Source organism: Marmota monax, unplaced genomic scaffold, assembly GCF_021218885.2.
Source record: "Marmota monax isolate L192 unplaced genomic scaffold, Marmota_monax_Labrador192_F-V1.1 WCK01_AAM20220418_F8-fsc00291, whole genome shotgun sequence".
NCBI lineage: Eukaryota > Metazoa > Chordata > Mammalia > Rodentia > Sciuridae > Marmota > Marmota monax.
The window spans coordinates 818,059-843,808 of record NW_026693329.1 but is presented as its reverse complement, the minus strand read 5'-3'; the positions used below and the strand labels follow the sequence as shown (position 1 = coordinate 843,808).

At 49.3% G+C, this 25,750-nt stretch overlaps 1 protein-coding gene and 1 long non-coding RNA gene across 9 annotated transcripts in view; both read left to right on the top strand.

The window, feature by feature from the left end:
• Positions 1-14,344: 14,344 nt before the first annotated feature.
• Positions 14,345-17,156, top strand: LOC124101024 (uncharacterized). Its single transcript, XR_006854509.2, has 4 exons — positions 14,345-14,649; positions 14,778-15,187; positions 15,431-15,638; positions 15,961-17,156. It is a non-coding gene; the product is annotated as an uncharacterized LOC124101024 (long non-coding RNA).
• Positions 17,157-24,594: 7,438 nt separating this feature from the next.
• The window catches only part of Mprip (myosin phosphatase Rho interacting protein), a 140,299-nt gene continuing 139,143 nt past the window's right edge, over positions 24,595-25,750 (top strand). For 5 of the 8 annotated variants that reach the window (XM_046456719.2, XM_046456714.2, XM_046456715.2 and 2 more), the window contains exon 1: positions 24,596-24,767. In XM_046456719.2, coding sequence (XP_046312675.1) covers positions 24,645-24,767 — 123 coding nt within the window. In that variant the 5' untranslated portion in view covers positions 24,596-24,644. Of the gene's footprint in view, positions 24,768-25,750 lie in introns of all 8 variants that reach the window. The other 3 variants (XM_046456722.2, XM_046456723.2, XM_046456716.2) reach the window with 2 other exon arrangements.

Here is a 25,750-nt window from a genome sequence, read left to right as displayed (position 1 = left end):
AAGATACTGTGTCCATCTATGACTAAAAAATATTTTAAAAAAAAAGATAAAGCCGGGTACAGTAGCTCACACCTGTCATCCCAGTGGCTGGGGAGGCTGAGACAGGAGGATCACGAGTTCAAAGCCAGCCTCAGCAAAAAACGAGGCACTAAGCAACTCAGTGAGACCCTGTCTCTAAATAAATTACAAAATAGGGCTGGGATGTGGCTCAGTGGCAGAGCACTTGCCTAGCACATGTGAGGCCCTGGGTTCGATCCTCAGCACCACATAAAAATAAATAAATAAAGATTTTTGTGTCCGACTAAAAAAATAAATATTAAAAGAAATAAAATAAAATGGTGGGGAGGGGCTGGGGTTGTGGCTCAGAGGCAGAGAGCATGCCCAACATGCGCGATGCCCTGGGTTTGATCCTCAGCACCCCATAAAGTAAAATAAAGACATTGTGTCCACCTATGACTAAAAAATAAATAAAAATAAAATAAAGTGTCTTGGTGATGAGTTTTTTAAATCTTTCTGTTACCTTCTTCTGTGGTCTTAAAACTTCTATAAAGAACACAAGTTACTTTATTTTCTGTTTCCAATTGAGGCTTGGACATTTCAGGGGCCCTCTAAGGTGGCGGCCTCGGTGACCTGCCCTGCAGAGGGATGGACAGGAGGCCTCTTGGTGGCTCTGAGGACAGCCCTGGGTCTGGGGAAGGCCGTTGCCCTCTGGGGTGTTTGGAACTGGCCTCCACAGACATAAACACAGAAGATTCTTCAAGAACTGAGGACAGGCATCCCTTTGAAGAGGAATGACTCCTCCCTTCCTCTCTCTCTGTCCCTTCCCACGTCACTTTCCGGGCAGACAGACACACTCAGCTTGCAGGGAGCTGCTGCTCTCCAGGTGGGAGCCACGTTTGGGGGCACTCCATCCTCCCTCCTGCTTCCTGAAGCTGGGGTGGGGGGAGCAGCACCTCTTCCTGTCTTTACTAAAGAAATCCTGAGTCTGACCGTCCTGTAGGGTTCACCTCGCAGCCCTCACGTTTCCTTGGGACCCTGGACAAGTGCAGTCTCCTTTCTGAACCTTCAGGCTACAGTTTAGATAAGTGCTCCCCAGAGGTCCACCTGGTGAAGGCTCCGTCCCCGGCCCCTGGTGCTCTTGGGAGGTGAGGACGAGATGGAGGTCTTCTGGTCATTGTGGGTGTGTCCTTGAAGGAGCCTGTGGGACCTCAGCTGCTTCCTCTTCCTCTCTTTCATTTCCCTGCCAGAGGTGAGCAGTTTGGCTACCCCTGCACCCTTCCTGCCATGATGCGCTCCCTCACAGCCCAGGTCCAAAGCAACAAAGGCCAAATGGCTCAAAACCGTGAGCCAGAGTAAACCTTTTTCCTTTATAAGCTGATTTTTCTCGCGTGGTTTGTCATAGTGACAGCTAACCGACGCATTCAGTTGAGCTCATTGGAAAACGAAACCAGATGATCCACACAAAGGATAATGCTTCCACGCAGGTCTCCACAAGCAATCATTCTCCTCCATCCCTTGAAGCGACGACACTCCGGGAGGCCTGTCACATGCCAGGTGCTCATCCAGGTCGGGGAGGCGGAAGGGAATCAGACATAGTCCTTGCTCTTCCGCAGCTTACCGTCTTGCGATATTTATTATTGATAAAGTAGTCAACAACCTTGACTTCTCCCTTTGCCCTTGATGTACCTGGTCCTCGTTTCTTGGGCTACGGAACCTTCTAGAATGCTGTTCCAATGGGCTACGGAACCTTCTAGAATGCTGTTCCAATGGGCTACGGAACCTTCTAGAATGCTGTTCCAATGAACGAAGTCTTCTTGGATTGATCCATCACCACGATCAGGTAGAAAGGGAAGACCAAGAAGCAAAAAAACCAAAAAAAACTGGGGTTGTATCGAAGACATGGTGGCCCCTTCCCCGGCAGGGGCTTCAATCCTCTCCAAGGTATCCTGCTCAGAGGCCGATTTCTCATGAAGCTGTTGGTGCTGAAGCCTCAGGACCCCTTGGTTATTACCCAGGCCCCTTTTAAAATCCTGGAGCTGCCAAGACCTCGGCACCTTGTTCACCTGGTCATACACCTGGGTAAAACTGTATACCAGGCATCCACTTAGCCACCTGAGTTGAGGCCACGGACCCTGGTCTGAATGCCCCTCCATCGCTTTCCTCCTGGGTGGTGGGAGGTTCCCGTGGCCACACACATTTGAAAGTCATAGGCTGTGATGTGAGCGCGGGGCTCACGCTCAGGTGGCCCGAGTGGGCCCTCCTCAGATGATCCACAGGCATATTTCCTTGTATAGTACAGTTGTTTCTAACCACCCTCGTAGGGGATTGGATTCCAAGAATCCTCCTTCCTCCCTTGAGCCAACTCCCTGGCCCAAGGTATCAGGACACACATCCTCAGAGGTCCAGGGGTGGAGTCCTGAGCCCTGATGACCCGTGGGGAATGGAGGAGAACAGGATTGCACCGCACCGTCTGTCTCTCTAGTGCACTTTGCAGATGAGCCCGCCATCCACCCAATCCCGCTAGATCTCTGGATGATCTGGATCCTGCAAGACCGAATGTCCCAGCAGTGCGCTTGGGATGCAGAGCCGGACAGGCGTTTCCCATAGCAGGGAAGAACCCCCAACCAACAGCAGCCGCTTCCCTTTTACCTCTGCAAAGATAACTGGTCTCAGGAGCTCTGTTTACCTGGGAGGTCCCACGTCTAGACCTAGGATTTGCACCTGAGAGTGGGAAGTGCGGTTTTATGAAGCGAAGACCCCCCAAGGAGAGAATCTTGAGGGAAAAAAAAAAGATAATTTCCTACCTAAAATGCAGCTTTTCCTGGTTCTTTGACCTTTCCCACTCCACAAACGCTGTTCTCCATAGAACGGTGGAATTGGCCTTGACTTGGGAGCCAGATTATCTGGCTTCAAAACCACTTGCCACTTGCTTACTAGAACCGAGCGAGGGAAAGTTATTTGTCTCTAGGAGACTCGGTTTAAAATGGGAATACTCACCATCTCTAGCAGTCAGAGAAATGCAAATCAAAACCCCCCTAAGATACCATCTCACTCCAGTAAGATTGGCAGCCATTATGAAGTCAAACAACAACAAGTGCTGGCGAGGATGTGGGGAAAAGGGTACACTTGTACATTGCTGGTGGGACTGCAAATTAGTGCGGCCAATTTGGAAAGCAGTATGGAGATTCCTGGGAAAGCTGGGAATGGAGCCACCATTTGACCCAGCTATTGCCCTTCTTGGACTATTCCCTGAAGACCTTAAAAGAGCGTACTACAGGGATACTGCCACATTGATGTTCATAGCAGCACAATTCACAATAGCTAGACTGTGGAACCAACTTAGATGCCCTTCAATAGATGAATGGATTAAAAAAATGTGGCATTTATACACAATGGAGTATTACTCAGCACTAAAAAATGACAAAATCATGGCATTTGCAGGGAAATGGATGGCATTAGAGCAGATTATGCTAAGTGAAGCTAGCCAATCTCTAAAAAACAAATGCCAAATGTCTTCGTTGATATAAGGAGAGTAACTAAAAACAGAGCAGGGAGGAAAAGCATGAGAAAAAGATTAACATTAAACAGGGATGAGAGGTGGGAGGGAAAGGGAGAGAGAAGGGAAATTGCATGGAAATGAAAGGAGACCCTCATTGTTATACAAAATTACATATAAGAGGTTGTGAGGGGAAAGGGGAAAAAAACAAGAAAGAGAAATGAATTACAGTAGATGGGGTAGGGAGAGAAGATGGGAGGGGAGGGGAGGGGGGATAGTAGAGGATAGGAAAGGTAGCAGAATACAACAGTCACTAATAGGGCATTATGTAAAAACGTGGGTGTGTAACCGATGTGATTCTGCAATCTGTAAAAATGGGAGTTCATAACCCACTTGAATCTAATGTATGAAATATGATATGTCAAGAGCTTTGTAATGTTTTGAACAACCAATAAAAATAAATAAATAATTAAAAATAAAATAAAATGGGAATAAGCACAGTCGCTAGGTCATATCACACACCTGCATACACTACATACACTACATTATGAGAAATCATCTTGGGCCCATTCCGCAGAAGCAGACCCTGATTTATAGGGCAGCATCTACCAAGGACATGTACCTAGAGGAAAGTGATAATAAGGGATCACTGTCCCTTGGTCACGCAAAGCTGTGACCCCAGGCAAAGTCTTACAGAGGTAGTGGTTTCAGGGGACCCTATGGTGGCAGTCACACCTTGGTTTCCCAGCCTGAGCTAAGAACACTGGATTTTCGTGCTCTATCACCTGTTCGTCATCAACGAAGGGCCCCCCCTGGGAAGGCACAGCACTCTCACCTCAGCACAAAGGGGCAACTGGGCTCCAGGAGGCTGGACCATCCTCCTTGGAAAGAGTCACCTCTGTGGACAGTTGGAAGTCAAAGCACCTTCAGGCCAGTTAGCAGGCAACAGAAGTCAATGGTGAGTCGTCTGAATTAAGAGACAAGAAACTTAAGGCTTTTACAAATATGCATGCATATTTAACCTTCTGTCCTTCAACCTTGCTCTTTTCGCTTAATGGTTGATTTAGGTCACTCCGGGCTGAAGAATATAAACCTGCCTCGTTTTTTTTTTTCCCCCAACCGCTACGGAGTTGGTTCATTGAATACATTATTATGAAGCTCACCAACCTCTATGGATGGCTATTTACATTTTTTTCCATTCTGTTGCTATTACAAGAAAATCATACTGGGGATAAATGTCTTTGCACTGATGGGCCATTGACATGTATGCAAGTGATCACTTAGGATAAATTCTTAGGAGTAAGTTTTTAGGTGAAAAGGCATGTGCATTTAAAAAAAAAAAAATTCCTGACAGCAGCTGTACCAGTTTACACTCCCACCAGTTTTGTTTGAGAGTGCTTGTCTCCCACGCCCACACCAAAACAGTGTTATCACAGTTTTGGATCATCGCCCATCTGATAGGTGAAAAATGGTCTTGGATGGTAGTTTCGATTTGCACTATTTCTGATTATAAATAAGACTAAACATCTTTTCATAAATGTAAGAGCCATTTTCTTAAATTTACTGTTCTCTCTGTATTCATCCTCATTTTTTATGTTGTTGACATTTATTTCTTATTGACTTGTAGGAACTCTTTACATATTAAGGAAATGGGAATCTGACGAGGAGTGACTTAAGAATGGAAACAGGAAATTCATCTCTCCCGAGGGCTAAACATACTAGTTTGGTTACTTAAATAAATCTCATGTCCTTTCCAACCCCTGATTCTTCCTTTGCTTATTATTCTCTGGATCCTGTGTGCGAATCTATATCTTCCTTGCTTGTTTCATCTTGGCTGAACTCAGAGTTGACTTCAGAGGTCTAAGAAATCTCAACGTCTCTGCCCTCCCTCACCAAGTCAAGGTTCTAAGGAGAAGGTTCTGAGTTGGGGTCTTCTTCTTCCACACATTTTCTTCTAGCCTCCCCTATTTCCTTATCCAGGGAGCCCATCATCTGACGGAGAACAGGTAAAAATGCAAACAACTGGACAAGGAGTATTCTAGGTAGGGGGAATGGCCTCCGAAAGGCCTTGCTGGTGCCTCCCAGCTTTGGCCTGCTCCCTTATGCAGCCTGTCTCCCCTTCCCCATCTCACCTCCCCAACTCACTCAGAACTGATTTCTGAATCTCTCTCCAAAAGCCACCTGCACCCGGATCCTCTAGGGGAACCTAAACTACAGCAGAACCCTCCCAGGATACCTAGGTATGTCTTCCACTCCCAGGCTCCAGCCTCTCAAGATCAACTCCTAGTCCTATAGGTGACCTTCACAAAAGGTTGGAAGCCGGTTCTTCCAGCTTACTAGGGGACCCTCAGCCCAGGCAGAGCATCTCCACCTGGTAGATACCTGGCGTGAGTTGTTGGATAAATGGGGGACATTCGGGTGTGGGTTGTCTTTTTTTTTTTTTTGCAGACAGAGCTAGGGAGATGCTCAGCTAGACCTCAGAAGCCCAGAGCAGGCCTTGCACCAGGTAACCGGGCCACAGGTGTCAGGACAGGCCCATTCTGCAGCAGGGCTGAGCACTGTCCATAGCAATCCTGCCAGACCGGCTTTTGTGGAACCTGCCCAGCCAGTATAGAGCCACGGGGACCACCATCCTCGCCCAGGGGCAGATGGTGTCAGACAAGGGCCATAGGGTGGTTTTTTTCCAACCCAGGGCCCCTTCCCTGGACAGGGCTCCTTCCAGATCTGCTCCAGGTCCCTGGAGGGGGTGGGGGGGCTCAGAGTCCCTGGGCTCTTGTAAGAATCTAAGCTGGGTTCCAGAATTCATCTGGAGTCACTGAATATGTGAGTGCGCCTGATGCAAGGCTGGGGATGCAGACCCGTGGTTTGGGGTGTACCAAGGAGCCATGATGGGGAGCAGGATTCAGCCAGGAAGTGACCAGACTGGATCTTTCTTTAGTTTTTTTTTTTTCAATTGACACCTAATCATATATTCTGCTGAGGAACGTGGGACATTTCAACATGTGTGTGCACTTGGGAATCATCACGTTTATCAGTTCTTTGGGTTGGGAACACTGAAAAATCTCCTCGTTATTTTGAAATATACGACTCCTTGCTGTAACCACAGTTACCCTGTCCAGTTTATAGAACCTTAGGAGTTAATCTCACCTGTCCAACCTCTCCCCTGGGCCTGTGAACCAGCCCCTCGCCAGTCCCCTCCCTGCTAGCTCCGATTCTATGGGATCAACTTTTTTTTTTTTTTTAGCGTATAAATATGTGTGAGAGTGACAGGGTGGTGTGTTTGCCCCTGTCTCACTTGGTGAGCTGTTGGGTTTGGGGGGTTCGAACAGAGCCCCGTGCAGCCAGGACTTCGTGGTGGAGACAGAGGAAGGCGGACCAAGCACCAAGGGGTGCCTGGGGGGGGGGGCAGGAAGGAGCCCCAACCCAGCTGGGGTCCATTGGTGGCCTTGCTCACCGATGATGTCTTCTCCCACTTGACACTTGAGGAGATGAGGCTGAGGATGGGGGTGGTGGCGGGGAGTGGCCGGAGGTCACAAGGTCTGAGAGTTCAGATGGACACAGCTGATAACCTGACTGCTCTCTGCCCACAGCACCCCGCGCCGCCCTGGTCTGTGGGTTAAGGAATTTTGGGAGGAGGTCAGAGAAACAGAACAGGGAAGGGGATTTCCCACCACACAGAGCAGTCCCATGTGCCCTAGGTCACTCTTCTTTTTTCCCCCCAGTGGTGGGGACTGAACCCCCCACAAGCTAGGCAGACACCATTGAGCTACATTCCCAGTCCCCCACCCCCCAACCATGGCTCTCTGTTGGGTGTGCTCACTCCTCTCTGTTCAGGCAGAAGACCAGGACTGTGTCTAGACTCCTCTCTGAGCCCCTGTCCCTAACCCTGTCCCGGCAGGTACCGTCAGGTCTCCCTTATCATTAGCAGGTTCTCTCCATCCTTGGTTTCAACCAACTTCAGAATGAAAATATTCCAAGAAAAAAAAATTTTTTTTTGCATCTGTGAGGACCATGTATGAACTCTTTTTTATTTTGCCATTATATTTCCTAAACAATACAGTATACCAACGATTTGCATAGCATTTCCATGGCAGTAGGTTTTAAAAGTGATCTAAAAGCTGAACGTGGTGGTTGCATGCCTGTGGATCCCAGGGGACCCGGGAGGCTGAAGCCGGAGGATCACAACTTTGAGGCCAGCCTGGGCAATTTAGTGAGACTCCGGTTCAAAATACAAATGGGGACGTGCTGGGTGTGGAGAATGCCCTTGGGCTCAATCCCCAGGACCCAGTAACTAACACACACACACACACACACACACACACCGAGTAAAGATCTGACCTCGAGTAAAGATCTGACCTCGGAGCTGACACCCACCACTCTGACTTCTCCTCCTCCTCCTCCTCTTCCTCCTCCTCCTCCTCCTCCTCCTCCTCCTCCCGACTTCCTTGATGGCTACCTGGACAACTTGTTTAACTGCTCCGGGTTCCTGAACAGGAATGAGAGGACCCGGAATGTTCTTTCCGGCAAGCCTGGGCGAGCAGAGGCTTAATCCTGGGTTGGTGACTCCTTACCCACTGCTTGCCCACCTCAAGCCGGTGCCACAGGGATCAGGGTTTCCCAGGCTCGGGGTATGGTGTGTGTGTGTCCTTTCCTAGGGACAGGGTTGAAGGCCAGTGTCCCAACCTGATGGTCCTCAGCCTGCACCTGGCAGACCGATATGCTTAACTTGGCTGATACAATTTAATATAAATTGCTAAGGTTTTCATTCATCACCAGCATTTGAAAATCCGTAGTTTTTCCACAGGAAGATGAATTTTGGCCTCCTCTGGAAAGTCAGAAGATCTTGCACGCTGCAGGGCCCCAGTGGCCAGGGATGAGGAGCTCTGACCCTGGACAAAATGCTGCCTCCCCAATCCACCCTGTGTGCCCCGATGCCCCATGCCTGGGCATTTGAGTGATGATCTAGAACATTCTTCCCATTGTCCCAGGAGTCTGTGACAACAGAAATGGTAAGAGGCCCCCCAGTAAGGGTCCAATTCACACTAATAAAATAGTCACGACTTCAGGCAAGTCAGTCTCTCCCCTCCTGCAGCCCTCAGTGTCCCCTTTCAGCAACTTGGTGGACGAGGATTCTGTCCGACTCCGACAGATGGTGATCTGGGGGAGCAAAGATGCATTCCCAGAATCCCCTGGAGTCCCAAGAACGCCCACACCCTTTGTCCCAGCCACCCTGAGAAAGGCCAGGCTGATAAGGTCGTGGGTGGCCAGATGACAACATTCTTGGGTCTCAGATGAAGTGGGAGGGGCCCACTCAGCAGCAGCACATAGCTCAGGGCCCTAGGGGTGCAGCAGGGAGTGGTGGTGGGGGGGACAGCTGCTGTTAGGTCACAGGTGGCAGGAGTGCCAGCCAACCCTTCCTGGAATCTCAACAATGCCACCCGAACCCGACCACAGCAGGGAAGCCACACTGCCTTACTTTACGAGGTTTCGAGGAAAGAATGCCAGTGTTGTAGGAAGGGAGACTGGGTCTGCCCTCCTCTCCACCCCCCCTGCCCCCACATCTTGGTTCCTTCCTAATTTCCATCTTGAGAAGCACCATTGTGCCCTCTCTCTCAGGGAGTCCCCTTCCACCCCCGCCACCATGCCATGCAGATGGAACTCGATGACAAGTTGCTCAGCTCAGCAGGGCCTTGTGGGGGAAGGTGGAGGACAAGCCCACTCCCCTCCCACCTCCTCAACCTCCTCAATTTGCATTCAGCCACAGCTCCCCCCAAAACTCCATTACAATGCTATTTCTTGTGAGTTATGTCATCCTCTTAAGTAGTGACAAATGTAGATTTCCCTGCTGTGATTGCAAGTAAGACGACGTCCATAGGGCCTTAGGAAAACTTAGACACCTTTGTGTTGATGCCTGGCCACAAACGTGCTCGCGTGTGTGTGCGCGCGCGCGCACACACACACACACACACACACACACACACACACACACACACGAGCTTCTATAAACAAGAGGACCAATGGGCCCAGCTGGCTGGGGAGACCCACAGCTGCATTACCCCAGAGGTACCCTTCGGTTTGCCTTCACGGATCAGGGAAGTGGGGCTCCATGGTCAGAGGAACTTGGGCGCGTCCCTGTGCAAGACAAGCCACCTGGTGCCAGGCCTTGGGTGATGTGAGTTAATGAGGAGGGTCTGAACACCTGTAGAATGAACTCAGGTCCTGGCGGTGGGGGGGACCTCTGGCCAGCGCTTTGCTTCTCTGAGCCCCGCCTTCCCACAGGGGTAAGTATGGTCCTCCTCTTGATACTGTGGGAGGAGGAAGCACAAGGTGAAGCTCAGAGCCAGTGCCAGGCCCAGGTCCGTGATGAATGGGCAGTGCGGAGGGGTCAGACCACACCACAGTCCCTTCACCTGGGGTCATGCCACCCACGTGGGAGGTGATCTAGGCCACCGGTGCCTGTGGGCAGCTGAGGGATGACGGTGTCAGGAGGGAGTGAACTCTTCAGGGATGCAGATCACCAGAGTTCAGACTGGGGTGGTCCTGCAGGTGGCTACAGGGGGTCACGGATCCAGGTAGGGTCCGGGGAGCCTGGATAGTCCCTTCCTACTCTTTGAAAAAAAAATGTCACACCTTCCCTGAGCACAGAGCCTGGCAGGAAAGTAGCCAAAAAATGCAAAGACACAGATGGCAGCCTCATAGACTGAGACTTAAGTGGCATCCCCGTCCCCAGCACGCTAGTCCGTAGGGGAACAGGAAGTTGGAAAAGAAGATTCCAAAGTCCTTTTTCTTTCTTTAATATTAGACCATCTTTCCCTTTAGTACGTCAGCAACTCATTATCTTCCTTTCATGGCTGGAGACTTATTCTCTGTCTCCTTCAATATATATATTTTAAAATATACTTATTAACATTAAACATTGGGGCGGGGGTCGTGGCTCAGTGGTAGAGCGCTCGCCTAGCACGTGTGAGGCACTGGGTTTGATCCTCAGCACCACATAAAAATAAACAAAATAAAGGTCCACTTACAACTAAAAAATATTTTTTAAAAAAAACATTAAACACTGTAGAAACTTCTACATGCATGGTGGCTTATGCCTGCGACCCCAGTGACTTGGGAGGCTGAGGCAGGAGTTTTGCAAGTTCGAGACCAGCCTCAGCAACTTCCTGAGGCCCTCAGCAATTTAGTGAAAGCCTGTCTCAAAAAAAAAAAATCATATAAAAAGGGCTGGTGGTATAGCTCAGTGGCAAAGCATAAACCTCAGTAATACAAAAAAAAAAAAAAAAGTGAAATCTTTCAAGCATACAGAAAAGTGTAAAGAAATATCCACTTAACAAATATCCGTGTTCTCAGCGCTTAGATTCAACACATGTGGCTATTTGTCATGCTTCGAGTCCTCATTTTAAAATAAAATTGCATGGTGCAGCAACTGATGAATGGATAAAAAATGTGCTGTATCAATACAAGGGACTGTGACGCAGCTGTAAAAGGAATGGTATCCTGACCTGCTACCTCGTGAATCAACCTCGGAAACATGAACTGAAAGAATCAGACACAAAGGGCCACATGCTGTCTGACTCCATTGGTAGGAAATGTCCAGACGAAGGCGAATCCACGCAGTCACAGAGCACAGGAGTGTCAGCAGGAGCCAGGGGTACAGAGGGGGTGGGGTGTGGCTCACTAACGACCCAGGATTTCCTTTTGGGGTGAAGAAACTGTTTTACGCTTAGATCCTGGTGATGGTGACACAACTAAATGATGAAAATCACGGGCTTGCAGATGATTTCACTGGAGAACCTTTTGGGACACGAATTGTTTCTCAAATACTTGTCCACGAGGGCCACCTCGAACAAAGTGGCACAGACTGGCCGGCTTCGACAACAGAAACTTATTGTCTCGCAGGCGGGAGGCTGGAAGTCCAACAGGGAGGTGTGGGCAGGACTGGCACTTTCTGAGCCTGCGTGGGAAGGATCCGATCGGGCCTCTCCTTGGCTTGTAGGTGGCCGTCTCCTGGTCTCTTCACCTTGTCTTCCCTCTCTGTGTGACTCTGTGTCCCAACGTCCCCTTCCGTCCTGTTGAATTAGAACCCACCGTAGAGACCTCACCTGAACTGGATCCCTGTAAAAACGCCACCTCCAAATCAGGAGACAGGGTCACTGTTTGTGTGGATGTAGGTCATCGAGGCACTTTGGAGGGTCGTGGGGAAGAAGAAGGGATTCGAGAGCATCCGTGGTCATTGAATCCAGGCTGTTAACCTCTCCCTCCTTTCTGGGGGTGGGGGCTCTGAAGCCCACCTCCCAGATGCCTGATTGGACTCAGCAAGAGGGCCACTCGGCTCAGGGCTTCAGCCTGCTGTCCAGAGGCAGGTTAGGAGGGGCTAGAGACCCGTGAGGGCACAGCTGCAAATCTGGGGTGCCCGTCGCAGATAGGCAGCGGAGACGTCTGTGGCATCGTCTTACCTTGGAATGCCCCCAGGGGACAGACCAAGGGAAGTAAGAGCATCCACTCCATCCAAGGAGGAGCTTGGCTTGGGTCCCACCCGGGGCATTTATCAGCTACGTAGCTGTGGACAAGTCACGTCTGTTGACTGAACTAGAGTGTCAATTCTCCGGGCAAAAGGAGCCAGGTCTGCTTTATCTCCAGAGCCCATCCCAGTGTCTGGCATATGGAGTGCTTGGTAAATATTGGTGGAATAAGTGTTTCTCATGGCTTGAGATGTAAACCCTGCATTATTGATAAGAGCTACCAAGTGTCGAACACTTCCTGTGTGTGTCCGGCACTGCACTAGGTGCTAGATGCTCCATTGGTCCTCTTGACAATCCCACTGTTATTCTAGTAGTGATGCGATTTCCAAGTTCATGACTGCCTGCACAGAGAAGCAGAATAACCAGGGTCATCAGGATCAGAAGTAGCAGAATCGAGATTTCAATCGGATCCCAGAACCCATATTCGGTCTTCCTGGATTTATTTGTTTTTAACAATGAGATGCAACAATTCCATTGTGTAAAGAGCATCGATCTGCAGGGTGCAACTCAATGAACTTGAAAACACACACACACACACACACACACTCCTACCACCCAGATGGAAATAAAACACGTCTGATATCCCAGTAGTCTCCTCCCCACATAGAATCCCCTTCCCAGAGAGGGTCACGATCCTGACCTTTAGCCCCAGATATTCTTTTGTCTCTTTTTGGAAAATTTTTTTTAAGTTTGTTTTTGTGGTATCAGGGATTGAACCCAGGGGTGCTCTACCACTAAGCTGTATCCCCAGCTTTTTACTTTTTTTTTTTTAATGTAGGAACAGGGTCTCACTAAATTGCTCAGCCTGGCCTCAGATTTCCCCTCCTCCTGCCTCAGCCTCTCAAGCAGCTGGGACTCCAGGTGAGTCATCTCTCTTCTTGAAATTCTCACCCATAGACTGATACCATGTGTTCCCTTTTATGTCGGATTCCCTGCACTCCCCACTAGGTCTCTAAGCTTCACCCCTGTTGAAGCAGTTAATTGGCCATTGATTTTTCAATGCTGAGGTGAATGTGTGTGAGTGTATCACGCACGTACAGTTTGTTCACCCACCCCTCTATTTCTGTTCTTATTACACATAAAGCGGCTGCAGTTTTGAAGGACTGTTTTTCTTTTAATATTTATTTTTTTAGTTATAGGTGGACACAATATCTTTATTTTATATTTATGTGGTGCTGAGGATAGAACCCAGTGCCTCACGCGTGCTAGGCGAGAGCTCTACCTCTGAGCCACAACCCCAGCCCCTGAATGACTGTTTTGGTGGCTACAGGCATTCGTCTCTGTTAGGGAAATGCTCAGGAGTGGAATGGCTATCACTGGATGTACCTCAATTTAGCTCCAGTAGACTCTGCCAAATAGTTTTCCAAGGTGTAAGGTATTTGTACTAATTGGAAACTGTGCTTGTAGCTACTACAGTGTGCTGTGTCATTTGGTCAATAAATGTATCTATATCTATCTATGCACATACACACACACATAAATTTTTGTATTTGTGGTGCTAGGGATTGAACCTGGGGCCTCATGCATGCTAGACAAGCACTCTAGCTCTGTACTACACCCCCAGCCCACTACAGATTTGGGGGAGCCAATTCTGATTAAGACCTGTGGAGAGGCAGGTAATTTTTATATGGTCCCTCATGTGCGAGGAACTTATGGTCAAGGAGGAAAGACTGGATCAGACACCATGCGAAACAGATCCTCAGCATTAATGGTGCCCTACGTGTATGCACAGCACTTTGAAGTTTATATCCAGGACTTCATCTTACTCTCTCTTCGCTAAAAGCCCACTGGGGCTCTGGTGGGTATTATTACTCCTCCTTTTTACAGATGAGGAAACTGTGACTCACCCAAGGTCACAAGCAAGGGTAGAACAGAGCTGAAGCTTGACACCCCAAGCCCCGTGTTTGCTCATCTGTATCATATGGGTCCAGAGCATTGACAGTGTCCACCACCAACCTGAAAGCGACTTGGTGCACTGCTTGAGAGCAAAGGGGGCACTGGGGCCCATCCGTGCTGGGTGTGGATCCCCACCGGTTGGCTTTGTGAACGTGGGCAAGTTCACGGGGCCTCAGTTTCCTCCTCTGCAATGTGGTCGGTGACACTACTTCCCTGGCGGTGGTGAGTCACTGTGAGGATTAAACGAGTGAGTGCTTAGAATAACCTTGGATTGGGCAAGCGAGAGAGAAGTTATTTTTATAGTACATTTTTTTTTTCTCATTATAAAAATCACATGCATGAATGGCAGCGAGATTAGATGGTGACGAATACATGGGTCCTTATTCCTGGAGCTGGTTAGACCATCCTAGGGCAGTGAGGGTCAGCTTGTCCCCAGCACCTCACCCAGTCTTGCTCTCAGCCTGGTCTGACGGCGCCTCTGGGTGGGGCCAGTTGGAAAGGAATCCCGGCCTTTTGCTAACAATGAGCTGCATTCTTCCTCTCCTCCGGAGGCTGCCCCAGTCCACCCAGCTGATGTAAGTCCAGGGAGCACCCAAGAGGGCAGGTCTGCCTGCCCAGTGATGGGCGGAGCCACCAGCGTGCCCAGGGCTGGGCCCGCCCAACTGGGCCCAGTTGAGGCCACCTGGCTATGACTTCCCCAGCAGTGACCTTGAGCAGTGATGGTACCTGAAGCAGGTGAGGAGGCTCCAGGTGGGGACACCAGGGGAAGCAGAGGCCTGTGCATGAATGGAGAGCTGTCATGCAGAAAGGCAGTGTGCCCACTGGCCCTTGCCTGACCTCTGTTTCTCCTGAGTCCTCTGCAGGCCTCTCCAAGCCAGGCTGCCACATGCTGCCTATGCAACCTCAGGTAAGTGACCTCACCTCTCCCAGCCTCAGGGTCCTTATCTAAGTGCCCCCTTCCTTCCAGAGCTGTTGGAGGGTACAAGGGAGAGCACATGCGTAAGGCTGTGCCCAGCAGGCTCTGAATGAGGGGCAGCCACCTGTCCATCCTCACCTCGGTCATCCACTCGTTCCCCAAACCTCATGGGAGCCTCTAGCATGAGCCAGACACCGTCTCAGACGCAGGGGACAGAAGGACACGAGATAAACAACGGCCCTGTCCTTGTGGAGCGGACATTCTGTCACGGGACACAAGATGATTTCAGAGTGAGAAGGGCTGCTGGTGCCTTCCCTGACCCCTCTGAGGAGGGCATTTTGAGGATCCCTGCTCCTGGTAATGTGTGGCTTATGACATCATTTTTTTTTCTTTTAAACTAGGAATTCCATTTTCAAATCAAACCGAGGTCCTTCCTTGGGGCTGGGGTTGGAGCTCAGTGGTTGAACGCTTGCCTGGCATGCGTGAGGCACTGGGTTCGATCCTCAGCACCACGTTACAAAAAAATAAAATAAAGGTATTGTGTCCATCTACAACTAAAATAAGTTTTAAAAATAAAATAAATTTTTTTTTTAAACCAAGGTCCTTCCAGTTACAGCTAAAGCCAGGGCCTTCTCTTCCTGCTACCCCTTCTCCTGCACTGTCATGGGAACGGCTCCTTCTCAGCAGAACCCCTCAGATGATGTCACTGGCCTGAGCCTTCCTACCCCAGTCCTCTACTCGCTGTCTGGAATAATACCCTCCAGGAGGACCGTCTGCAAGAACATGCCCTCCCTCTGTGCTTTCCCAGGTTGGTCTGTGTCCATCTCCTTTAAACAAGTGGCCCTCTGCAAGTCTTTGTGGGCCATGATGAAGTGGTGGTGGGCTGCAGGGCTGAGTCCCGGATCAACATTCTCTCCAGTGGGCCAAGGGCAAGGGGCCTCCAGAAGCCAGGTCAGGGTAGGCTGGTGGCTGCTGTGTTTGTGCACCAGGAGGTGTTCCGGGGTCCTCTGAACCTGGGGCTGGCAGCTGACACACCCTGCCCCTTCTCAGGCCTTTGATTGGGAATTGGGAGATAGCAGGGGTGGGGGTGGGGTGGGAGAGATGCTTGGACACTGCATGCTTCTTTCTAGGGATCTGCTGGAACCAGGCACAAGGCATGGAGAAAGTGGGGCCCCAGCCTCACACTCACACATACACCCAGCCAGACACAATCCAGAGCCATGGACACAGGCACCTGTGCATACAACAGTCATACAGACATGGCCCCATCTGACAGAGCTCACTCACACACACACACACACACACACACGGGATGCACACACGGTGCATTGAGGCCAGAGAGATAATGCAACTCTCACAAACATACTTATACCATGGATACCCACGGACGGATGCATCCATGCTACTTATTGCACACACTCACATATTCACGGATGTAGGCACAGACCCATGGAGAAGCACACCAATATGCATGTGAGATGTAGAACGCCGTTGTCAACCAGACACCCTCAGAGACAGCCAGACGCCACCTGGACATGTAGGCATGAAAGCATAAGGAGATGCTTCATCACTAGTTCCTAAGTGTGTATGCACGCACACAAAAAAAATGCACACAGCTCCCACCGTTGACCAGGTGCACCAGAAGTATCAGATCCCAAGCATGTGGATGTTGAACAAACCTCCACCCTCCAGCCTGGCCATGCGCAGCGTCCCTGGCAGGAAGAGCACCGCTGTGCCGCTCTGGCCCGCTGACCGACCTCCAGGGTTTGGTGCAGATGGTGGGGCCGAGGCCTGCACCACATAGCCAGCGGCCTGTCTTGCCTGCCCTTGGCAGTCCCAGCCTACTTTTCCTTGGCTGTGTGATCCTGAAGTTACCTCTTCCCACAGTTCTGCAGGCTTTGACAATTGGTGTAACAATCTGGATTTCGATTTTTTTTTTTTTTGAGAATTAGAAGGTCTGTTGGGACTGGGTCCCAGTCCTGCAGGATAGCAATAGTCTGGGGCCACCAACAGCTGCTCCTTTGAGGAACGTGAACAATCCAGAATTGCTGAGGTCCTCACTTACCTGGCCCCTGGAGGCTTCTGAGTCTGCCACCCCGGAAGTCATAGGCTTGTAGACTTGTTTCCTCACGTGTGCAGGTGACAAACACATCTACCCACTAATGACTGTATGCACATCTTGCTATTATTCATTATTCTACAAAAATGGCTTCACTCAGCAAAAACTAGATGAGAACATACAAAAAGTGGCATGAGACCCCTTAAAATATTATGAATATATTTCTATGCTAATAAATATCTGCATCCCGATTTTTTAAAATATGTATATATATATTTTTTGGTTTTGTTTTTATGAGTGCTCGGGATCAAACCCAGAGCCTTGCCCATCGTAGGCAAGTGTTCTACCGCTAAGCTACATTCCCCAGCCCTAAAAAAAAAAAATTTTTATTTTTTGAATGATTTTAGATCTAGAGTAAAGTTGCCAAAGAGAACACAGCGTTCTGGTACCCACCTTCCCCGAATGCTAACATCTTGTGTGACCATGGTAATCTGTCCAAACTGAAAAATTAGCATTAATTAAACAGTATAAATTAAGCCACAGACTTTAGGAGGATTCCACCAGTTCTTCCATGAATGCCATTTTTTTCTAGCCCAGGATCCCATCAGGGATCCCATATGGCATTTAGTCTGAGGCTCCTCTAGCCCCTGACAATTTTCTGAAGATTTCTCATGGCTTTGACAGTTTGGAAGACAGCTCAGGTATCTTTTAGAAACACGGAACATGCTCAGATATTTTGTAGAATTCCCCTCGTTTGGGTTTGTCTGATGTTTCTCTCATGATGAGACCCACATTATGGGTTTGGGGGTACTAGACCAGAGGGTGTCCTTGGCATTGTGCTATATCAGGGGCACCTGAAACCACATGACTCGTCACTGGGAATGGGTAAGGAGTGTCAGCCAGGGTTCCTCTTTTCCACACTCCATTTTTTTGGGTGAAAAATCTAAATCTACCTACACTCAAGAGGAGACAGAGATTAAGCTCCAATTCTCGTGTGTGCAGGGATGGTATCTACCTGCGCTGTTAGAATATGATTTTAAAATTCCATTTAATGGATTTTCTATCTTTCACTGAGTTGTTACCCTAAGGTCAGACGCTTTTGTTATTCTTGGTGTTTCCTTTTACAAACAAAGCTGCAAACAACAGTGCGGTAACTAAACTTCAACCAATATTTTTCAAGCAACTTCTATGTTACAGGCACTGCATCCTCTGGTGAAAAATATTTATGTTCCTCTTTGCTTTTTTTTTTTTCCCTTAGTATAAGTTCATGGGTTGGGATTGCGGGGGCAAAGATAAGCACATTTTCAAAGGCTTTAGATAAGTATCACTCAACAATGCTCAGAGAAGTTGTACCTTTGATTTTTTTTCTTTTTCAAACTTTTTTTTTTCTAGACAAAAATAATTCATGTTTTTATGAGATAACTGGAAATTACTTACTGGATATTTGATGATATTAAAGAATTATTTTTTTGAGGTGTGATAATGGTATTGTGGCTTTTAAAAAGAGTCCTTATCTTTTACAGACATTCACTGGACTATTTATGGAAGAAATTGTATGACTTGGGGATTTGCTTTAATAAAATATAGGAGGGGAGGTGTGACTGGGGTTATGTCTGAAGCAAGACCTGTCATGAGCCAGTGGTATTGAAGACAGGCAATGGGACCCCACCTTCATTATATAATGAATCATTATATCACGATTCTCTGTAGATTAGCAAACAAAACAAGAAGCTTGTTAAAATATTTAAACATAATATAAACCTATAGCTTAGGAAAGAGTACCAAGTACCAATCTTTTACCTCCTGATTAATTACAATGAACTGTTTGGGGTAGGTGGGTATATGCACCCCCTGACATATATACATTGCAAACACACACACACACACACACACACACACACAAACACATACCTATTTTTGGTATTGGGAATTGAACTCAGGGGTGCTTAACCACATCCAAGTCCTTTTTCATATTTTATTTAGAGACAAGGTCTTGCTGGGTTGCTTAGGTCTCACTCACTAAGTTGCTGAGGCTGGCCTTGAACTTGCAATCCTCCTGCCTCAGCCTCCTGAGCTGCTGGATTATAGGCATGTGCCACTGTGGCTGAAACAAACACGTATATTCTTAAAAAATATGAATGAAAACCCATGAGACAGACCATTTTTTCATTAGTTTTTTTTTTTTTTTTTTTTTTTTTTGAAGAGGGATCCTGGGCTCAAGGGATCCTCCTGCTTTAGCCTTCTAAATACCTAAATAGCTGGAATTAAAGGCACATACCAATAGACCTAGCTTGCCCAATTTTTTTTGGTAGTACTGGGGTTTGAACTCAGGGGCACTTTACCCGTGAGCCATATCCGCTTCTTATTTTTTTTTTGTTTTGAGACAGGATCTCTCCAAATTGCAGAGGCTGGGCCTCAAACTTGAAATCTTCCTGCCTCAGCCTCCTGAGTTGTTGGGATTATAGGTGTGTACCACCACACCCAGCTCTACTCATTTTTTTTTTAACTGCACAACATTTTGTAGACTGTTAGCCATTGAAAAACTCTGTTTTCAACAAGCCTCATGGTCGTCCCCCGTGTCAAAGAACCATCATTTACTTATCTGATTTTTCTAATGGTGGTAATTGGAGTGTCTCCAATTTTCTGCTATTAAGAACAAGGAAGCAGAGAACATCCTGGTCCATAATTTATTTTTGGGTACCTGTGAGAGAGCAATTTTATAACCCATCTTTCTAGAAGTGAAATCACTCAATCAAAAGGATGCATATTTAAAATATGTAATAGAATGGCTAACTTGCCCTTCAGGTGGACTTTCTATGTCTAGCATGCGACATTCTCTCCTGATGCACGCCTGAAGACAGTTGTCACTTGGTGCTTGCTGTGGAAAAGCATCCCTGAGTCCTAGCTGGAAGGAGCTTCTGAGATCTTTTGGTCTGACTTCCAGGGAAGCAACCTGAGCCTTAGGAAAGGAGGTTCCCTGCCCCTCATCAGTACCTGTAATTCTAGTGGCTGAGGGTCATGCAGGGCAGAGCTTATAAACACACTGCCCACCTTGGAATCCAAGCCTTACTACCATTTACTGGTTGCATAACCTTGAATACGTTACTTGACCTCTCTGTGCCTCAGTTTCTTTATTCATTTATTTATAAATGCTTCTATGTGACAAAGGCTGGGCTGAGTAGCTGCAATAGAGGTCATATGGACTTAAAAAGTTTAAAATATTGGCTATCTGGCCCTTTATGCAAAAATAAATATGCAGTCCCTGGCATAGAGGTTATAGGACAAAAATAAATGCTGATATTACTGAGAACTTACTGTGTTTGGGGACTGTTCTAAACTCGTCACATCAATTTGTTTAGTCCTCACGATCTTATGAAGTGGTTACTATTTCTGGCCCCAGTGACCCACATCTCTGGGGATTCACGCCTGTCAGCCCTTCCACCTTGAGCCCGGGGTGGCCTTGTGCCTTGTACTGACTGATGGAATGTGGTGGAGTCTCAGACCTTGCCTTTAAAAGGACTGGTAGCTTCTGCTTCCTGGAGCCCTTTTGGGGACCCCTTGAGATGCGTAGAGCAGAAGGGGAGTCCACAGGGAAGGAGAGACTCTTTGAGATTGTGCGGAAAGGGCAGGGCTCAGTCAGCTACCAGCCTCAAGATGATCCAGCCCCAGCTATCTTCCCATGGAACTTGCCTGAGGGACCCCCAGGTAAGAACAGCAGAACTTCGCATCACAGAAGCATGAAAGACAATAAAACAGGGGTTTAGCCACCATGCTTGGTAGGGGTGAGGGTGGTTTCCTAGGGCAGTGACTACTAGGGTGACTCTTGGTCTACCTACCATGTGTGTGTGCACCAGTAAGTGTGTGTGCACGAATAAGTGTGTGCTTTAAAATTTCCTGAGGGCCTATTAACATACTAGTAGTGGTGAACACCTTGGAGTAGGAATTTTTAACGCCTGTCCCCAGGACTTGAGAACCATAGCTCCGTCCACTGTATCCAAAACTTGACCTAAAGATAAGAAATGGCCTGGTGCAGTGGCACACATCTGTAATCTCAGTGGTTCAGGAGGCTGAGGCAGGAGGCCCGAGAGTTCAAAGCCAGCCTCAGCAACTTAGTGAGGCCTTAAGCAACTTAGCAAGAAACTGTCTCAAAATAAATAAATAAAGGAATGGGGATGTGGCTTAGTGGTACCCCCTGGGTTCAATCCCTGGTACCAAAAAAAAAAAATCCCACTATGCTTATTTAAAAAAAAGAAATTCTTACATTCCAACATATAGACTACTTCCATGGGAAGGCCCTGGTAATCTGAAGTATTAACATGTTCTTCCCAGCGAATCTTATGATCATTTACTAGCAGAGAAGATATGAGAAGACAGCTCATCTCTCAGGTGTGAAGAATGGTATTGCAGGGGTGACCCCCAACTGGAAACATCCCCAGTGACCATTCCCAAGAGCATAGATACACTGTAGCACATCCACACAATGGGATTAAGGGCAGCAATGAAACAGGATGATCTGCCAATACCTGCAGAGTCAGCGTGGATGGATGAATTTCACAGATGCACTGTTGAGTGAGAAAAGCCAGACACAGGGTAGATTCAAGGACAGACAAGACTAATTTATGGTGATGAGACCAAAATAGCGGTTACTTCCGTGTGTGTGTGTGTGTGTGTGTGTGTATGTAAATTCTGTTCCCTCATGGGATGCCTGAAAGGCTTCAGGGTGGCATTCAGGACCACAGAGCAATACTTACCTGAGACACTTTTTCTTTTTCGCTTGTCTATTTGCTTTTTGGAGAAACATATTATACATTGAGATGTACAGAACACTAATGAATATTAACATTGGGTATCAAAGCTGGTGCAAAGTACTATTCTAGGTCCCTGGAAAGGGAACCCAAGGCTACAGGATCCAGACCCTGTCCATGAGATTTTGTAATCTGATCAGGGAGATACTTCAATCCAAAGTGGAAATGTATGTTTTTTTTTTATCCATTTGCTTACCACAGGATGTTGATTGTGTACCAGGCATTGAACTAGGCCCAGGAATTGGAGTAGTAACCGAGAGCCAGTCCCATCCTTTTGGTGCCTTGGAGACTAGTCTAGTTTTTCTGTTTGTTTGTTTTTGAGATAGGGTCTAGCTATGTGGCCCAGCTGGCCCTGGTAGTCTCCACTCCCCAGGCAGCTCTAGTGACAAACTGTGTGGAGATGAACTGTGTGGAGCACTCCCTGAAGCTACCTATGGTGTTGGGTACCCCCTAGGTCTTGGCCCCCCACAACTCTCTACATGGAGTGCCATCTGTGCCTCTTGTTTTCAAATGTCTAAATTACTTGAAAGTGAGCTCCTTCCAGGCAGGCAGTCTCTGGATTCCTGAATCAAACTCTTTTTTTTTTTTTTTTTTTAATATCCCTAGCTGCAGACCCCCTTGGGCACTGGATGTGTGTCCATTGACCTGAACACACCAAGCATTTTCTCAGTAGGGTGGCTTTTGTGTTGGCCCTGAGGCAAGGATCGGACTTTAAAATTTTTATTTTAAAAGAAGTTGTACTTGCACATAATACCAAATCCGAAAGGGAACAAAAGGGCTTAGAATGAAAATTAAAAGTAGGTCACCTCCCAACCACCCAGCTCCCCTCCCCAGAGGCCACACTTGGTATCACTTTCTTAGTATTCTGGGAAGGCAAGAATTGTAGGTCTTCTTTGCCCATTTTCCTCATCTCTTTTATTTTGAAAAAAAAAAAAAATTAAAACCAACAGAAGTTGCAAGAATAGGAAAATAAACACCCTTTGCCTAGATTCAATTAATGTTTTTTTCTCCACATTATGTGAAATATTTTACAAGCATTATATACTTCATGCTTGCAACATCATACAATCATGTCAATTTTGTACATGTGGTCACCGAGGCACAAGGCAGGGTAAAGGACTTGCCCAATGCTGCCTTGGAGCTGAGGGGTGGAGCTGGGCTATTCCCCCTTGGGCTGCCTGAGGACTTTGATCTGCCTTTCTCTGATCCCCTTTGTAGAAAAGCATTTCTTACTCAAAGTGAAAATCCACCTCCCTGGGATAGTCACCAGAGGATCAGTGGAAAAGTACACAGCAGTGGAAGTACTTGCTACTTCTTCTCCTACAGCCTTCCCATCTCCTAAGCAACAGCTGCTGTCGCTGCTGCTGCCACATGCTCCAATGTCACCTCCCCTGTGAAGACGGAGTTAGCTCACCCAGTTTAAAAACTCAGGATGACTCCCTTCTGCCAGCAGGCTGACATTTACACGCCAGAGCCTGGAATCCAAAGCCCTGGGTGATCCACCTTCCTCAAATCCTTTAGACTTCTTTCTCTGCTCCTTCTTTCCCTGTCTTCACCACCGGCTCCAGGGAGCCTCTCACTATCTGCTTCAATCCACCCTGATGCTCCTGGAAGCCAATCTAATTCTCCTACAGGGTACATTTCCCCCTTCCCTCTGAATCCTACACACCCTTCTGCCTGTGCCTTTCACAAGCGAGTCTCCAGGTTCTCTTGGCCAAGAGACTGGACAGTGGAGGGCCTGGAGTGACAGATCGCCCCCCCCCCCACCTTCCCTAGCAGAATGACCCTGCACAAAATTACTCGGTGCGTCTGACCCTTCATTTCCTCCAACCCATAACCAAGAAAAGAATGCCTAGCTCAGGACCTGGCAGAGAGTCAGCGTTCACTCATCTCCCATAATAGAACTAACAGCTCTGGGAGGCTGGCTGACATCTTCTCTTAGTCATCCCTGGAAACATTACCTCCTATTACTTAACTGCTCCCCGCATCTCAGTTTTTCTCATCTGCAAAATGGGAGCGATCAAGGAGAGGTGGTGAAACTTGAATGAGCCAAAGCCTTGGGAGTACTTGGAAACCAGTATCCACTCCTGACGAATAATGCAAACTAGGACCACGACGTTTCATAGGTGCTCCACGAATCCGCTCGCTCTGTCCGGTGGCGCACGCCGAGAGAAGGGCTGGACTGGAACTGAGGGGGGTTTGCGGAGAGAGCCAGCCAGAGGTCGGCCCCGCCTTCAGCTCCCCCCCTTCCCCGCCCCTCTGGCTCCCCCTTCCCTCCCCGCCTCTGCAGCTGTCAGGCCCGCTGGCCTCGGCGCCAGTCCACCAAACCTGAACGTCCCAGGCCGGCGCCCCCACCTTCCTCCTCGGCTGCACAAGTTACCTTGAGCTCGGGCGCTCTTGGCCCTGCCCCCCGACTGCTATTGGCCCAAGGGTTTCTTTGTTAGCGGGAGCGCACGGCCGCTATTGGCTAGCGGGGTTGCCGATCACTTCGGTGCGGGCCCCGCCCCGCGCGCCCGGCGCCCGCCCGCGCCGCCCGCCCCGCCCGGAGTGCGCTAGGCGCTCCGCTCCCGTTTGCAACGGCCGCGGGCTCCCAAAGCAGCGGCAGCGGGGGTGACCAGCGGGGGCCGGTGGTGACCGGCGCCTGAGAGGCGGCCGCGGCGGCGGGAGTCCGGGGTCAGGGGGCTGCGTCCATGGGCCCGAGGCGGCCGGGCGGCGGCAGTGCGGGCGGGCGCGGGGCGGCGCGCGCGTTGTGAGGCCCGGCGGCGGCGGCGGCGGCGCGGCAGGCTCGGCGTGTGGCGAGCCGGGCCGCGGGAGAGGCAGGGCCGGGCCTGCGGCGGCGGCCGGCCGGGGATGCGGCGGCGGCTGCGCTGAGCCCCGACCCCGCCGGGAGCGCGCGGGCCGGGCCTGCGGCGCCGCCGCCGCCGCCGCCGCCGCTGCCGCTGCGACGACCATGTCGGCGGCCAAGGAGAATCCGTGCAGGAAATTCCAGGCCAACATCTTCAACAAGAGCAAGTGTCAGAATTGCTTCAAGCCCCGAGAGTCGCATCTGCTCAACGACGAAGACCTGACGCAGGTGAGCGGCGGCGGGGGGGGGGGCGGGCGACTCTGGGGTCCTGGACCCCGGAGACCCGCGTCGCGTGCCCCTGAGGCGGGCCAGGGCCGGGGCGCCTTTGAAGGCCGTGGGGAAAATAAAAATGGAGCAGTAAAAAAAAAAAGAAAAATGTGTGCGTGAGTGCTGGGAGCTGGGGCTGCGGCTGGGGGGTGGGAGGAGGACGGATAGAGTCAGGACAAAGGGAAAATCCTCAAGTATGCCGAAAAATAACATCCTTTCCCGTTCCCACAACCCTGCCGTGTGATTCATGCTTTTTTTTGGGTGACTCAAAAATGCCTGTTTTCTCCTCGTAGGAACAAAGCGCCTTGGGAATTGCTTGATGTTTGGCAGGGACCCCCCACCCCCACTCCCCCCCCCCACCCCACCCCCTTTTCCACCCTGCACCCACAGACTCTTGTATTGGGAACTCAAGACTGTCCAGGGATTGGCTTGTCTGGGTGGACCATGCATGCATGGCCTTCTGCCTTGTGGGACCCATCCTGACCTAAGTCCTTGTCACCCTCAGGGACAGAAGAGAGGCGGAGGGTCTCCAAGTCTGGGGAGGAGGCTCTTGCTTTTGAACTTCCACTGAAAGGGCATTTTGTTGTTGTTGTTGAAGGGAGAGCAAGGGCCTGCTCTCCCCCCTCCCCCCCATAGCCTTTCCAGTTCTTGGTCAAGGACTGGGAATGAGAAGACCTAGGGGTTCCAGCTAAGATGTGGTTCACTCCTCCAGGCTTATCTGTCAGTTGAAGGCTTTGGACTCCTTTAGTAGCTCCCAAACTTGCATCAGAGTCAAGACACCAAAAACATAGCGTTGGTTTAGGGACTGCAGTCCCTTGGGAACCCTTGGGAACCCCTGCACGGGTGGATTCCAGGCCTTGTTTGCCCCTCCTTGGTTTGGACCTGTGCACCCTTGCTCACCCTCTCACCCCCCAGTCTCCATCCTCTTCAGAGCTTTCTCTCAA